The sequence below is a fragment of the Protopterus annectens genome, chromosome 1.part0 (assembly GCF_019279795.1).
Source record: "Protopterus annectens isolate FY-2018-M chromosome 1.part0, PAN1.0, whole genome shotgun sequence".
Classification (NCBI taxonomy): domain Eukaryota; kingdom Metazoa; phylum Chordata; order Ceratodontiformes; family Protopteridae; genus Protopterus; species Protopterus annectens.
The window spans coordinates 417,650,299-417,665,564 of record NC_056725.1 but is presented as its reverse complement, the minus strand read 5'-3'; the positions used below and the strand labels follow the sequence as shown (position 1 = coordinate 417,665,564).

The 15,266-nt window shown below is 44.7% G+C and overlaps 1 protein-coding gene across 2 annotated transcripts in view; it reads right to left on the bottom strand.

The window, feature by feature from the left end:
* Positions 1-15,266, bottom strand: part of CUL9 (cullin 9) — a 2,881,018-nt gene that overhangs the window by 406,578 nt on the left and 2,459,174 nt on the right. For both annotated transcript variants that reach the window (XM_044060287.1, XM_044060293.1), the window contains exon 34: positions 11,321-11,484. In XM_044060287.1, the coding sequence (XP_043916222.1) occupies positions 11,321-11,484 (164 nt within the window). The remainder of the gene's footprint in view (positions 1-11,320; positions 11,485-15,266) is intronic.

Below are 15,266 nucleotides of genomic sequence, written 5' to 3'. Positions count from 1 at the left end.
ATTTTAACAGGGTTGTACACACTTTTTATATCCACTGTACATACCAACTCCAAAAGTGTGCAAAGGGAAAATACAGCCCCTTCTGTATCGTGACTTCATGAAATACACTACCAGTCAATTCACTACTATTAAAAAGCCAGCACCAAAACGCCTTCTCTTTTTTATATTTCAACCTTACGCTGTTGACGTTTTCAGCTTCGAAGTTCAAAGCTGCCAATCTTCTGAATGTATTGCACTTTAGCCAGTCCTTGACTAAATTTCAGCTTTAGAAAGAGCAATGAAAAGCTGATTAGACTTCCTGATATCCTGTGTAAATAAAACCCAAGTTGACGATGAACGTCTAGTAAGTGTAGAATATACTCTTCTTTGCTAAAAACTTCTGGGAAAACACTGGTAGATTAATAATCTGATAAAGGTTCACTTCAGATGCCACCTTTGGAAGAAAGTGAGGATTTGTTCTCAAAGATGCTCTGCCCTGGTGAAAAAAAACAGATATGAAGGCGTACATAAGACCTGCAACTCCATGATCCTCCTTGCGGATGTGATGACTACCAAAACAGTGTCTTCCAAAAAGGCATTTTAAATCTACTGTAGAGGCAGACTCAAATGGAGATTTTGTTAAAGCGTGACAGTAAAACCCCAAGGGGGGAACCAGATCATATTGGTGGTCTTAACAGGAAGGTTCCCAGCAGAAAAAAACATTTGAAATCTTTAGAGAATCAATAGAAGTCTGATTTTGCCCTATGTGAAAAATGGAAATGGATGCCAATTGTAACAATGGTTGAAAAGTTGGATTCTTTGTGAAAAAGCTCTGCAAAAAAATCCAAAATGGATGTAAGAGGGCCCAAAAAAGGGTCTAGTCCTTTGGAAGAAGCCCATATGGTAAACCTTCTCCATTTACTGAGATAAACTTTTCTGTATTCATTTTCTGAGAATAAGATAAAATATTAACCACTGCAGTAGAAAGCCAGCCATCTCGGGCCACCATTAAAACCGGAGAAATCACCTCTAACTTCAGGGTTTTCAGGTCCTGGTATGATTGACCAGACTGGTTGATTTAGAAGATCTGGATGAGGATCCAACACCCATGGCAGACTGTCATTTTGGTATGAGGCAGGCAAAAACATTGCTGCAAGGGTGGCCACAGGGACTAAAAATCTGAGTTGCCACTGTCTGAGTGAGGGACCACTCATGGTGCAGAAGAACAGATCTGCTCAGCTTGTCCATCAGAACACTGAAATCCCCAGTATGTGCACTGCAATGAGAAAGTGATGGGAAGACATTGCCCACCGCCACACTCTCATGACTTCCCAGTAAAGTGGATATGATCAGGTTCCTCCCTGCTTGTTGATACACCACAGTACTGCCATGTTGTCCATCTGTATGAAGATCACACCCCTCGGGGGGGGGTGCCCTGAAAAGCCTGCAACACTGTGAGGACTGCCACAATCTCCAAGACACTGATGTGAAGACTGACCTCTACAGCTGAACAAGACACTACAACTGTTTCCCCATCAAAATTACCCCCCCCCCTTCCCAGAAGGGAAGCATCTGTCACCATGGCTATCAGGGGTGGTGGTAAAAATAGTTAACCCTTTGACACTATGGAGGAGGGAGGATGTCAACCATAAACTGATATGTTGTCTGCATATTGGTGTGAGATGTACTGATGCAGCAGGCAGGAGTTGAGACATCAGGGACCACTGAATAGAAAGTCTACTACAGGACTCTCACGCAGTATCTTGTTTGAGGAAACAAAGTGATCAAGCAGCCATTGAATCTAAAAAGTCTGAGAATAAGTCTTGTTGGGGACAAGGGTGATGAAGAACCTCTGAGACTACCTGATGCAGGGACAATACTCTAGACAGTGGAAGTTTGGCTATCTGAGAATTTATATCCAAGGTGGCATTCAATAAACTCTACTTGCTGTACTGGTGTTAGCTGATTCTTTGCAAGACTGACTATAACTCCCAACTGTAGCTCAAGGTGGAGCTAAAAGTTCCTGCACTGGACTAGTCGATCCTTGGTTGGTGCGATAAGGAGTCAATCATCTAAATACTGCGAACACCTGGAACCCTTGCAGTCTTAGATATGCTGCTACCACTGCCATGCATTTGGTGAACACCCAGGGGGCTGTGGTGAGACCAAAAGGCAGTACTCTGAACTGAAATCGATTGGGTCACAGCTGGAAACTGAGAAATCTCCTGGACTGCTTTTTTACCTTGATATAATAGCATGCATACTGGAGATCTGTGAAGAGCATCCAGCTGTCCTCCTTCAGCAGTGACAGAATGGACTACACCAAGACTACTGAAAATTTGGTCTGCTCTACAAACTGACTGGGTTGTTTAGGTTCCACATTGGCCTGAGGTCCATTGTTTTCTTCTTAATGAAAAAGAGCCTGGAAAAGACTCCAGATCCTGACTGGTCTGGGAGACATGCTGGATGACTCTTTTTTTCTAGCAGATTTTTCTACTTCTGCTCCTGTGGATTTCATCTGGCTGGGTGGTACTCGGGAATTATTTTCTTTTTCTGTGGAGGGGAACCAAAGAGAACAACATAGCCTCTGGTGATTATCCTCTGCACCCATGAACCTTGCATGATGGCCTGTCAGGCTAGAGGATGCAGGGATAAGCACTCCCCAACTGCCTAAGTGTGGCAGTTAGGCAACACTTCAGGAATGCTGGTAGAGTTTCTAAGTGAAAGAACAATGAAATCCTCGATTCCAAAGTCTGCATCTGGGGTGACATCCATTAAAATTACCTCATCCCTCTACCTGGGTGTGTGTGGGGGTGGGGGTGGGGCTGATCTGTCTGCAGGAAGATCTTGGTTAAAGCCACAGCCCCCCCCCCCCTTCAGTTCTTGGAAAAGGTACTTTGTGAGGTAAAAAAAACTGAATTCAGACCACAAACAAGATCTTGCCTTCCTGCTTGTTCCTGTTGAGTTTCCTCCTCCTTTGGTTTGAACAGAGCTGAACCATCAAAATGGGTATTAATGAAGGATGTCGTGAAGCCTTCCGTGAAGTGTCACAGGCACATACAGGCATGTCAGCAAACAGCAATGCTGGTGCCTGCTGCTTTGGCCATACCATCAGCTGTGTTGGAAAGAAGATGAATGGATATGTTAGACACAGAATGAAGAATAGACAAACTGGAATTCCACTAATGTCTGGATGTCATCAAATCCCTCTGAAAATGTGTCACATTAACGACGTAATTCAGCACTGTGTGTGCAAAAGTCACTGAAGTTTATGTATGTTTCCCGAATCTGTCCAAAGCCCTTGATTCTCTATCGGGGGGTGGACAGACATGCTCTCTTTGGACAGCTTCTTTCTTGTGGCTGCTGGAACAACCACAGCATCTACTGGAGAACCCTTGCTCCAGTGTGTCCTAGTTCTGGGGACTACTAAAATTTTACCCAGTTTATGTGGTATTAACTCTACCACATTACGTTTCTTCCATGCCCAAAGATAAACTAGGAGTTTGAGTTCAGCAGTGGGCAGCACCACACAGGAGGTAGACAAGCCAGCCCTAATCCCCCAAGGAACACAGATTCCTCAGAGTGGGTGCTTCAAAAGACCAACCCCCTTGTTGCTTCCTTAATTCTAGAATGTCACCAAAGGAGACACCCCTCTAGAGAGCATCATGGGGATCTCTCATCCTCACTGAAGTCAGTCTATTCTCTTGCAAGTGTGCTTCCTTGGCAACTCCCGTGTGTGAACTTCTGCGGAAAGCTGGAAATCAGACAGGGAGCATTCATGGTGAGAACTCAAGAGGCTAAAGGGGTCTGACTGTCCCTTTTGATCAGGATGAGCAAAATCAGATAAAGAATACAGCAGAGGTCAGGATGGAACCAAGCTTGGCAGACACCCCTCTTCTCTTGACTTAGAGAGAACCCTTTCAAATGCCTCAAACACCAAACATGCAATGGAAGCTGAGCAAGAGCTCCACTGATCCACAATAGATACAAGGAGGATACCCTTGGCACTGACTCATCCCAGGTCAGAGACGAACAATGATTCTGAGCTGCCGAGCACGAAGCGGATGGGATGGATTCGAAAACTTCAGATCCGATCCTCACCCCTAGCCCAGGATCTGAGGCTTCAACACTCATCCTGATCTGAATGGGCCAGAGTCAATAGAGTAAGGGAAACTGTCAGAGTTGAAGCTGAAAAGGCAATCAGTGCTCATCCATGGACTTCAGATATTAAAGTTGGACCGGAATGGAAGAAACCAGAGGTAGGGCCAGTTGGGGCATAGCCAGAAGCCTCAAAGGGGTCAGCACCAGGATGTTACCCAGATGAATCCAAGTCCAAAAGAAACTCTGCGTCATCCTGTCAACATCAGCTTCTGAAAGACTTCTCAATGAATGGAAGAACCTAACAGATGAAGCCACCAAAGGTGATCAAGATGATTGCATCGCCTGTAGGAAAGTTGAGTGAAGCTTGGGACTCAATGGCTCTGATGAGAAGCATGGAGGATTTGGAGTTGGAAATTTGATTCACTGAAGTTCTGGATGTGAATGCCTTGGAGTCTTAGGTGCCAGACTAAAGGACTCCACAGGATCCAGCAACAGTTTCCTGGGTTTTTCTACCCTCTTCGCAGATTATTTCTTTCAACTTGTATCTCTCTTTCCTTTTCCGTCTCTTTCTGAGACATAACTTTGTTAGGTTTCTTAGCTGGAGAAGAAACTTCTGCAGCAGAAGGTGCCAAACTCCCCACTTAGGTGGGAAGAAGGTCTTTCAGAATGAGTTTGACCCTGCATCCTTGCAATACTCTAGTTCAGAAAACAGGCACATGCCTCAGTCTGTGTCCAGATGTGCAATCCCTAAGCAATAAACACACAGAAAATATGGGTCTTGCAGCAGTATTTTGTGGCTGCAGACTCAACACTTCTTAAACCCAGTGGCCTTGTCTGACATACTGGGGAAATTAAAAAAGGTAGGATACCTGCACAAACTTGCCAAAAACACAACAGTAACATTATCAAGGTGCAATAACACCACCACAATAATCAAAGTTGTCAACACTTATATGGGAAACTTTGATAAAAGTTGAAAAGGAAAAACCCTACAGCAAAGAAAAGTTTTTTTTTTCCCCAATAAAAGGGAAAGATACGAGTAAAAAAGACTTAAGAGAGAGAGAATACAAGCTAAAGCTTTGAACATCTAGACAATTTTAAAGCCAAAACCTACTTGTCTTCAAATGTCAGAGCCCTTGAGAACCAAGTCCTGGATCAAGCCATCAAACAAGATCTGAGGATCTCAGGCGAACTGTGGGAATTATAGGTAGGGGAGGAGTCAGAGCCTTGGATCCAAGCTTTTGAAAAAGTGCTTAGGCTTGACCCATTTGGATCTGATAACCTGTAGGCTGAATAAGATGAAAAAAGAAGTTATGTACTCACCATAACATTCCATCTGAGTAGGTGTACGTCATTTGTCTTCGACCTGTGGGTTACAGATCCATATTGGATCTGAGCCGGAAACTTTACTAGCATCAGCTCCGAGCTCCAAATTCCTCCCCTTACCCATAATACACCTCCACTGCCTCCCATCTCAAGATCGAGTTTGCTGAACCTTATACTGAGAACCCGACCTGAAAAAATGTACTTGTGACCCATACTGCATCACGTAGGCTGATCATATGCCAAGGTCCAGGGGAAGGAGGTAGGGATGGTTGAAGATAAATGAAGTACAACTATTCAGATGGAATGTTATGGTGAGCACATAACTTCTTTATCTGAAGTAGTTTACTTCATTTAGTCTTCAACCTGTGGGACAGAGTCCCCAGCTATTAAACTCCTGGGAGGCCCTCATGGAAGGATATTCCGGAGCACCGCGGAACCAAAGGATGCTCTCCTTCTGGAAGTCAAATCCAATTTGTAATGAGAAATAAACATATGAGATGAGGACCAAGTAGCTGCAGAACAAATATCATCCAAAGACACTCTAGACCAAAAGGCCGCAGACGTAGCTATGGACCTGACCTGGAGGAGATGTGCCTCTGCCCTTATAGACCTGCAAGATGCATGAAGAAATCCATCTAGCTACAGTGACCTTGGAGATAGGTTCCCCAAAAAGGCTTTATAACAATTGATCAAAACAATTGACCAGATTTACGGAAATTTTTTGTCCTGTGTAAGTAGAAAAGTAACGGTCTATGAACATCCAACATGTGGAGTTTGTATTCCATCTTGTTAGTAAAATTAGGAAAAAACAAGAAAATTGATGGTCTGATTGATACTGATGCCACCTTAGGAAGAAAGGATGGATTGGTTCAAAGGGAAACCCTATCTTTGTGAAAACTCATGTAAGGAATTTTGATGGACAAAGCCTGTAATTCTGAAACCTTTTTTGCAGAGGTAATAGCCACCAGAAAAGCTGTTTTCCAAGATAAAAATTTCAAATCTGCAGTTGCGGCAGGCTCGAAAAGGGGGTGACCAAAGCTTGAAGAACCATAGTAAGGTCCCACGGGGGAACAGGATCTTTGACCGGGGGGGGGGGGGGCGTAACAAAACGGTGCCTTTGATAAAGGCTTTACACAGTCTGGAAGAGGCTAAAGAGGCAGAATTCTCGCCCACATGAAAATGAGACATGGCAGCCAACTGAACTTTGACAGTAGAAGAACTAGCTCCGTGTTGAAAAATATCAGCTAGAAAATCAAGAATGGTGGAAATAGGAGCTGTGAAAGGGTCTAAACTCCTTTGAGAGGCCCAAAGGGAAAAACGTTTCCACTTGCTGCGATAAACCTTCCTGGTTGAAGACTTATGAGCAGCCACCAAAATAGATCTAACTGAGGAGGATAGTCCAGGAGTCCTAGCAATCACGGGAACTGGAGCAGCCTGTCTGCTAGGATGTTGGACCATCCCGGAATGTGCATTGCGATGAGAAAACGACTGGTGGAGATCGCCCATTCCCACACTTTCATGGCCTCATGACAAAGGGGGTAAGATCTGGTCCCTCCCTGTTTGTTGATATACCAGGCTACTGACATGTTGTCTGACTGAATAGCAATCATCCCCAGAGGAAGAAAGGCATGAAGGGCCTGCAACTCTAGAAGGACCGCCCTCATCTCTAGGACATTTATGTGCAAGCTGCTCACTATGGGGGACCACAGGCCTTGGACTGTCCTGCCCGAACAATGCCCCCCCACCTGAGTTGGGAGGCATCCATGGTCACTGTGGTTTGGGCCGGGGCTGGAATAAAAGGTCATCCCCTCCAAAATGTCTGGAGAACACATCCACCATAGCAGGGACAACTGACAGACTCGACTGAGTTGAACTGGATATGTCAATGGCAGTTCCAACAGGGACCACTGTACAGCTAGAGTCCACTGTAGAATTCTCATGCGTAACCGAGCACACAGGATAAGCATTATGGTCGCCGCCATAGAGCCTAAGGCTCTCAATGCCAATTCCGCCGTTGGGAGATGAGAATGGTAGATCAAAGAGATATGCATCCTTAGGTTTTGAACTCTCTCCGAGGTCAGGAATATTTTGCACTGAAGAGCATCTATCCTGGCACCAATGCAGTCTATCACCTGTAGAGGATCTAGGAGAGATTTGGATGCGTTGATCGTGATCCCCAAATGTTGAGCAAGAGTCAAGAAATAATCCCTGGTTTGGGTGAGTAGATGCCTGGTGGGAGCAGTGAGGAGCCAATCGTCCAGGTACGGATAGACCTGAATCGCCTGAAGCCTCAGGTGAGCCGCTACCACCGCCATCACTTTGGTAAACACCCTGGGGGCTGTGCTGAGACCAAAGGGTAGGGCTCGAAATTGGTAATGATTAACTCCTAGTCGGAAGCGGAGGAACCTCCTGGAGCTTCTGTGCATTTTTATGTGACATTAAGCATCCTGGAGATCTAAAGAGCACATCCACTCACTCTCTTGCAAGTACAGCATGATGGACTGTAATGTGTCTATCCGGAACTTCTCTGACTGTCCATCCGGAACTTCTCTTTGACAACTGACAGGTTCAGGATAGAGAGGTCCAGAATGGGCTTTAAGTCCCCCATTTTCTTTGGCACCAAAATGAACCTGGAGTAGAAACCCGATCCGGACTGATCTGGGGAGACGGTTTCGATGGCTCGTTTTCCTAGCAGCTTGGAAATTTCCTGTGCTGCTACCTCCCTTTGCGTGGGTGGTACATCCGGGAGGTGTCTGGGAGATTTGGGGGAACCCATGAAGGGGATAGAGTAACCTCTGGATATGATTTGAAGCACCCAGCGGTCCGTAGTCATAAACTCCCATGCCGCTAAGTGCAAGGACAATCACCCCCCGCCCCCCCCCCCCCCCCGACTGCCTCCAGAGTAGAGCAGTCTGGCAACCACTCAGGGTTGCTGCCAGAGTCTGTCCAAGAAAGGTTCGAGACCCAAAGTTCCTTGGATCGCCTCTGCCTCTGGGCCAGCGTCCATTCTGTCCCCTTCTGACTCTGGGGGAAGAAGAGCCCAGAGTGTCCCAGGAATACTGTGACTTCCGGAACCACATCTTCTTTTGACCCTCTGGTTCCGGGAAAAGGACCTTTGAGGGTTAGAGAAGCAGATCCAGATGGCAGACAGTTTCTTTCCGTCCTTCTCACTCTGGACTAATGTCTCTTTGACGGTCTTACCAAAGAGTGTAGAGCCGTCATAAGGGGCATTGGCAAAGGACACCTTGAAGGGTTCGGAAAATTTACATAACCTGAGCCAGGCGTTGCGCCTCATGGACACGCTGGACCAAGCTGCCCTATCTGCTCCTTCTGTAGCATGTGAAAGGAGTCGCATGGACGTGTTAGATACTGCCTTTAAAGTGGCCATCCTCGTGGAGAACGAAGCCTTGTCCTCCTGCGACATGGACTTGGTGGGGAGACTCCACCAGCTCCTTTACCAGGTCGCGTTGGGAGTCTGCTGACATGGGCCAGGTAGTTCAGTGCCCTAATTGAAAAGGTAGCTGAAGCGTAAACCCGCTTCCCTAGGCGGTCCATCATCCGCGACTCTCGTTCAGGAGGATGGACCGAGGAACTCTCCTGAGCAAGTTCTTCCTTAGTGGCTGCTGCTACCACCATGGCATCTACAGAGGAGCCCTTGTTCCATGCTGGTCTTTATATGAGGGGGGGGGGGGGCCTTAAGATCTTATCCAGTCTTTTTGGAATAGGTTCCATGGTGTCTGGTTCCTTCCATGCCTGTGAGGTGACCAGATCCACCAAAGGATCCACAGGAGGGGACACTCAGGAAGTATATGGGCCCGTGCCGAAAGCCTCCAGGAACACGGACTCATCAGAAGAAGGTTTACGGGCAGACCGACCTCCACATTGGCGCATGATTTCCATGATGTCTCCAAAGGAGACATCCTTGGGATATGACCTAGGGGAACCTTCTCCATCATCCAAGTCCACGTCCTTGGTGAGGGACTCGGGGGAGTCCAAGTGCCTCCTCTTGCATGTATGCTTGCAAGGTACCTCTCTAGGGGAACTCGCAAACCACTTGTTCCTTGGGAGGAACCGTCTGGGGCTCCTCGAGCACGGGCTGTCCCTCTAGTAAAACAATGGGGACTGTAGACAGAGCTGAGGGGGTCTGGGTGGAGTCCGAGGGGGCAGTCAGGGGTCTCGATACAGTGGAGAAAACACTTTCTACCACGCTGAATGCCGAAGGACAGCAAACCTCCTGGGAAACCAATAAGGAGGCCAGTCTCCCTGGGTCCGACGAGAGAATCGCAGCTGGGCCCAAGGTGGACGGAACTCCAAGGGAGGGAACCTGGCCTGACAAAGTCAGAGCCAAAGAAAAAGGTTCCACTCCCTGGGATCCAACACCCAAGCTCCGGCTCAGAGAGCAGCTTGGATCAGAGCTGGTCAGATTCGAAATGCTCCAGGCAGCTGTCGGCATCAAGGAAGCAGGTACCGTTGGCGCCGACCCCCTGACCAAGGCCAACCTCGGATCGGAATACTCCAAACCCGAAGGTCGGATCAGAGAACGAGATGTAGGTTGGAAAAAAGGAAGTGAGCTCCCCCCTCCTGGGGGGGGGGGGGCTGGCAAGACCCCCATCTGGATCTGGGTACGGATAAACCTCCTCATCATTTTATCCAGATCCATGTCAGACAAGGACTGGGTGGACCGCAACAAGGCCACTGACTCCGACCTGGCAGGTCAGGGCACCAAGGCCCGAGAAGCTGGATGCGTCTCCTCTGGCTTCGGGGAGAACCTTGTAGATCAGAGCCGAGGGGAGTCACGGATCCGTGGCGTCTTCATAGGTGAAGCGAGGTCCAGAGACCTCTTTCTCTTTTCCCTCACCTTCAGCTCTCTATCCCTCTCTCTACCTCTTTTCTGCTCCACTACCACAGGCTTTGGTACAGGAGGCTGAGTCCCAGCCTGGGAGGGAGGAGAAGCCAGATGAAGGAGCGGCGACCACAGCAGCTGCTGTGACCGAAGCCGGAGACGAGGAAACAGAGTCTGATGGGGGAAGAAGGCCTTTGACGGCCAGCTTGGCCTTTCTATCTTTTAAGGTGCGGGGGATGAAGCCCACACATATGCTGCAGTCCACACTCAGATGGGCCACGCCCAAGCACAAAACACACTGTGGCCATCCGCAGGAGATAATTTATGGCCACACTCTGTGCAACACTTGAAAACAAGCTTTTCAGCCATACTAACACAGTTGAAACATAACCTAGGAAAAAAAACAGGCAGTTTCTTTCTGACACATACACACACCCGCTCATCACACTCGTATACAGAGAAAACATTGAGGGGGGGAGGGAAAACTACAATCTACAGAACAGTACAAACTACTCTAACTATACTAAAAGTCTAAAACTCGACGCATCAAGCGAGGTGAGGAGAAAGGGAACCTATACTATCACTAACTGACAAAAATTTGAAGAGAAAAACTACTCACGAAGGTTTTACCCACTTACTAGTTGGAGCTTAAGAGACATGATGCTAAAGCTATTCGCGCCAAACGAGATCTAGGGATGGAAGGCAGTGGATGTGTATTATGGGTAAGGGGAGGAGTATGGAGCTCGGAGCTGATGCTAGTAAAGTTGCCGGCTCGGATCCGATACGGATCCGTAACCCACAGGCTGAAGACCAAATGAAGTAAACTACTTCAGATCAAATGATATCAGATCTAGGAGATAAAATGGTTTCAGGCATGCAATTTAGTAAGCATAAAAGTGACAGTGTTCAACAGTAAGGGAACTCCACATAAAATAACTGCTATAAGAGACTTACTCCAGATGTTCAAGAACTGATAGGTATGTTCAGACTGTGACATCTGCTGACTTAAAGAGTTGTGATGACTATCAGCACCAGTTCCAATGACATTCTAATAACTAAAAACACACTTACTGTAGGCAGCCTTCATTTTTCTCAATCTGGGCCTGGCAGCTGGGACAGCGCTTTGAAATGAGTTTGGCAAGGTGCTTACTCTGTGCTTCCACTGTCATCCCCTCATAAAACCCTCCATCATCCATCCACTGGGACATGTGAATGCAACTGGCAGGATAATGAGCCTGAAAAATAAAGAAAAAAACATTACATTTACAAATGCTTGCAAATTATAAACTACATACAGCTCTGCTAAAACAACAAATACATTCTTAACATCAGTTCTTTTAAGAGGACCGTGAAGGATGGGTCTCGGGTCTGGGTTATCCTTTTTACCAACTTCAATTCAGCATCTTTTCCTGCAGACATTCCCATGTTTGTGGAGAGATGTGCAACTGTGTTGAAGCAAACATAAGCAATAATGCTGAAAAGTGTGGGTGTTAGGGGTTTTGAGAGTCCAAATACCACAAACAAAGGGCCTCTTCACCACTGGAAAATCCATTACATCCTTTAATTCCCATCATGGACAGCATTACTGCTCTTAAGCTGTTATTGGTAAAAATGGGCTATCCGTTAAGTTTTGCATTTGCTTTTCTATTAGTATATATTTTTGATGCAAAACAGTTCTTTTACCTAATGCTTCACTATACCAGAGTACACTAAACAAAAGAAGATAGCCCAAATCACATTTCAAAGTTGGTGTAAAATATGCAACATACAAAATAAGCTACTTAAATGTATTTAATAAAGTCCACACACACAGACACAGAAATATAAACACAGATCGATACAGAGGCATAAACACACAGTTCAGCCACTAAATGATGACAGACACTGGTGTTTTAGACTTCATATCTTTCAGGAAATGTACATTAATGTAAAACTTATTTTAGCAGCTTACAATGTATACAGGGAACAATAATGAAAAATCTGTCCCTGACTTTGGGCCTTTGCTGTTCATATTTTTTTGGCCTTTTCCCTGATTTCTGTAATGAGAGGTCGTGAGATACTGGTAGAGAGATTCTGTTTCCGAATCTTACCTTATTGTCACTGCTCCAACACAGAATAACTATTTGTTTGACACGGTGTGCAAGTTTTTAATTTACCTATTTCAAAAAACACACTTGCAAATGTTGTTTGTCGAGTCTTGTCTTATGGCACAGCTTCTTTCATTTATCACAAATACCTGAAGTACACAGAGTCAATAAAGACAGATTTAAGTGGTGGGCCCAACTAATGTGTATGTGTATGTGGGAGCGCACATGCCTGTCTGTAGTGAAGGTGGGTTTATTTATTTATCCTTTGCTGACCAGGTTAGTCCCACTAGGCTAGTGGTCTCTTTTCAGGGGAGACCAAAGATGGTATTTATACTAGTAAGGGAAATTTGGCAAGGGCATTGAAGAACTTCACTTACTCTTTTAAACTGGTGCTGTGGAATTTTTTTTACATCCACCTGCACTACAACAACCTCAAGCAGATGGGATCTTGATTTAACATCTCATCCGAAGGATGACATATTCAGGAATGCTGCACTGCTGGGTCAGCAATCAAAGTACCTGATAAGGGAATAGAACCCACAGCGTTCGGCACCAAAGGCATGTGTGCTATTTGTTGAACTACTGACATTGTTAGCAGTGTGTCTGGCAGTATTAGCAGAAGTGCATTACTTTTGGTCATTATTTAAGTATTTATTCATTCACTTGATCAGAATTAGAAATCTAAGGTATACAGTGCTTCTAACTGATGAACACGTGTTTGTGTGTGTGTATATACATGTGTGTGGGGGGGACATCATAGGTGACACACTGTATGCTTCTGTTGAAAGGAATGAGCTGAAAATTGGCCATGCTTTATACATTTAATCATCAGATTTTGTTAAGCACACAATCACTACAATGGCTGTACTTGGTGGCCACAGATGCATTTTGTGGATGAAACCGAATAAATCACATTGAGTTTTGATCAGAATTAAAAAGTCATCGATCTTTCTTGGAAGGATAGTGTGTTTGATGAACACACAGCCCAGCTATTCACATCTTTAAAACTATCTTGCTCTAAGGGATTATACACAAACAGCTGACTTTGCTCCACTGAATCTGCATTTCTTCCAAACTCATCCTCTACTTCTTGCACGTATCTGTCACTCTCAGTCTTAACTGTCCCCTCCACTCTTTCTCAATTTGTAGTTTCTCTGGCAACTCCTTCATCTTTACTACTGCTTAATCATAAGTTTCAAAAATCAATACCCCAGTTGTCCAAAACACATTTAGTATACCAGGAAATGTTAATGTATATATTACACCAATCTTTTTCTTTTACATACTTTTACTGTTTCCATAAATTACAGGCAATGTTCAAGGGTCACCACAGAATAATCACGCTTGAAATACACTGATCACTCAGCTACTGACAACCTTCTACCTGGATGCCACAATTACCACAGAACTTATTCTTTTTGTAACATGTTAACAATTCATTCAGTATAGGTTAATGCTTCCCTTACATTATATCTGGTAAATGTTTCACTATAACAAATTCCCAGCACATATTTTGCAATTGCATGTACATTCTGCACACAAATTGTCACACAGATTATCAAGTGCAAGCCGTCCTTATTGCCAGTGCACCACAATCTCATATCTCCTTCCTGGCCTTGTCTCACATTGCCACCAACTGTTCTGTCTGCACAATTTGCCTTGCTATCGCTGCTGCCATTTTCTTCTTCAAATACTGGCCATTTAGCAGCTCCAACAGCTACTTGCTAGTCATGCAACATTTCTGCATCCTCTGCTCCGTCTTCTAAATGCATTAAGTTTACTGTACACAAGCGAAAGTTCCACAGTTAAATTATCACCTCCAAGTTGTTAATTACCTCTATAACAATAAATTGTAATATTACTCATGGATGCCTAGTAGATGTTCATGAAGCAGCATGGCTGTGCTGCTCCATTTCATGACTCACTCCATCACTAAACTGTTCACTTTTAGCTGCAACACATTCCGTTTCTTCTATCACCATTTGAAAGAAAACACACTTCTTAATACCAAATCTGCTTCAAACAATCAACTCCTACTTTAGAAAACAAAGGTTTTAATTATTAGAATTAAGATGCAACCCGAGAAGGAAAATGACTTTGCCAAGCATTGTATGACTTAAACCGTGAAGTTACATTCATTTTTATTTACTTATTTATATTTCTTTACTGTGGTAGTGCACTGATCTCAGTGGAAGATTTGACGGCAAAGTCCAGGTGAATACAGTCACATAAGAAATGAACAAAACATATTTAAAGATAAAAGGATATGCAAAGCAAATGTATATAGACATTTACAAATGTCAAAGTAAACTTTATTGTCATTCAGAAATCACACAAGTGCAAAAACTGAACGAAATTCCGTGTCTCCAGAATCAATGTGCAAACAACATATAGACTATTTTCACAGACATTTACACATGTAACGCCTTGCTACTACATCACAGACATGCAAGAATATACTGCAACATTTAATTCAAAAATTAGTTAATGTCATACCATTGATGGAAAAATGGAATTATGCTTAGCAGAGCTTTATGGATAAGATGCAGCCATAATGACTGAGATAGCTTATGCTACAGGGACAGCAGCATAACATCATATATAGTGGTATGAAGACATCAGAAGAGGCAAATAAGAACAGTTGCAAGAAAGGATACCATGGAGAGAAGACAAAGAAAAGATGCAAGAGACATGCAGAGGGAAGAAAGATGTTGGAGAGACATGCAAATAGAAGAAAGCAGGATGAATGAGAAGTAGTAAGTAAAGGGGGTGGCAAGATGAGAAGAAAGGATGAAAATGGGATAAAGGGGTGTGTGAGAGAGCTGCAGGGTTCATGTAATGGGACATGAGTGAGTGCAGCTGCACTTTACTTGAGTGAAGATGTGTTCCTTGAGCTGCTGTTTGAAATTAGAGTACTACTGGATGAGTCT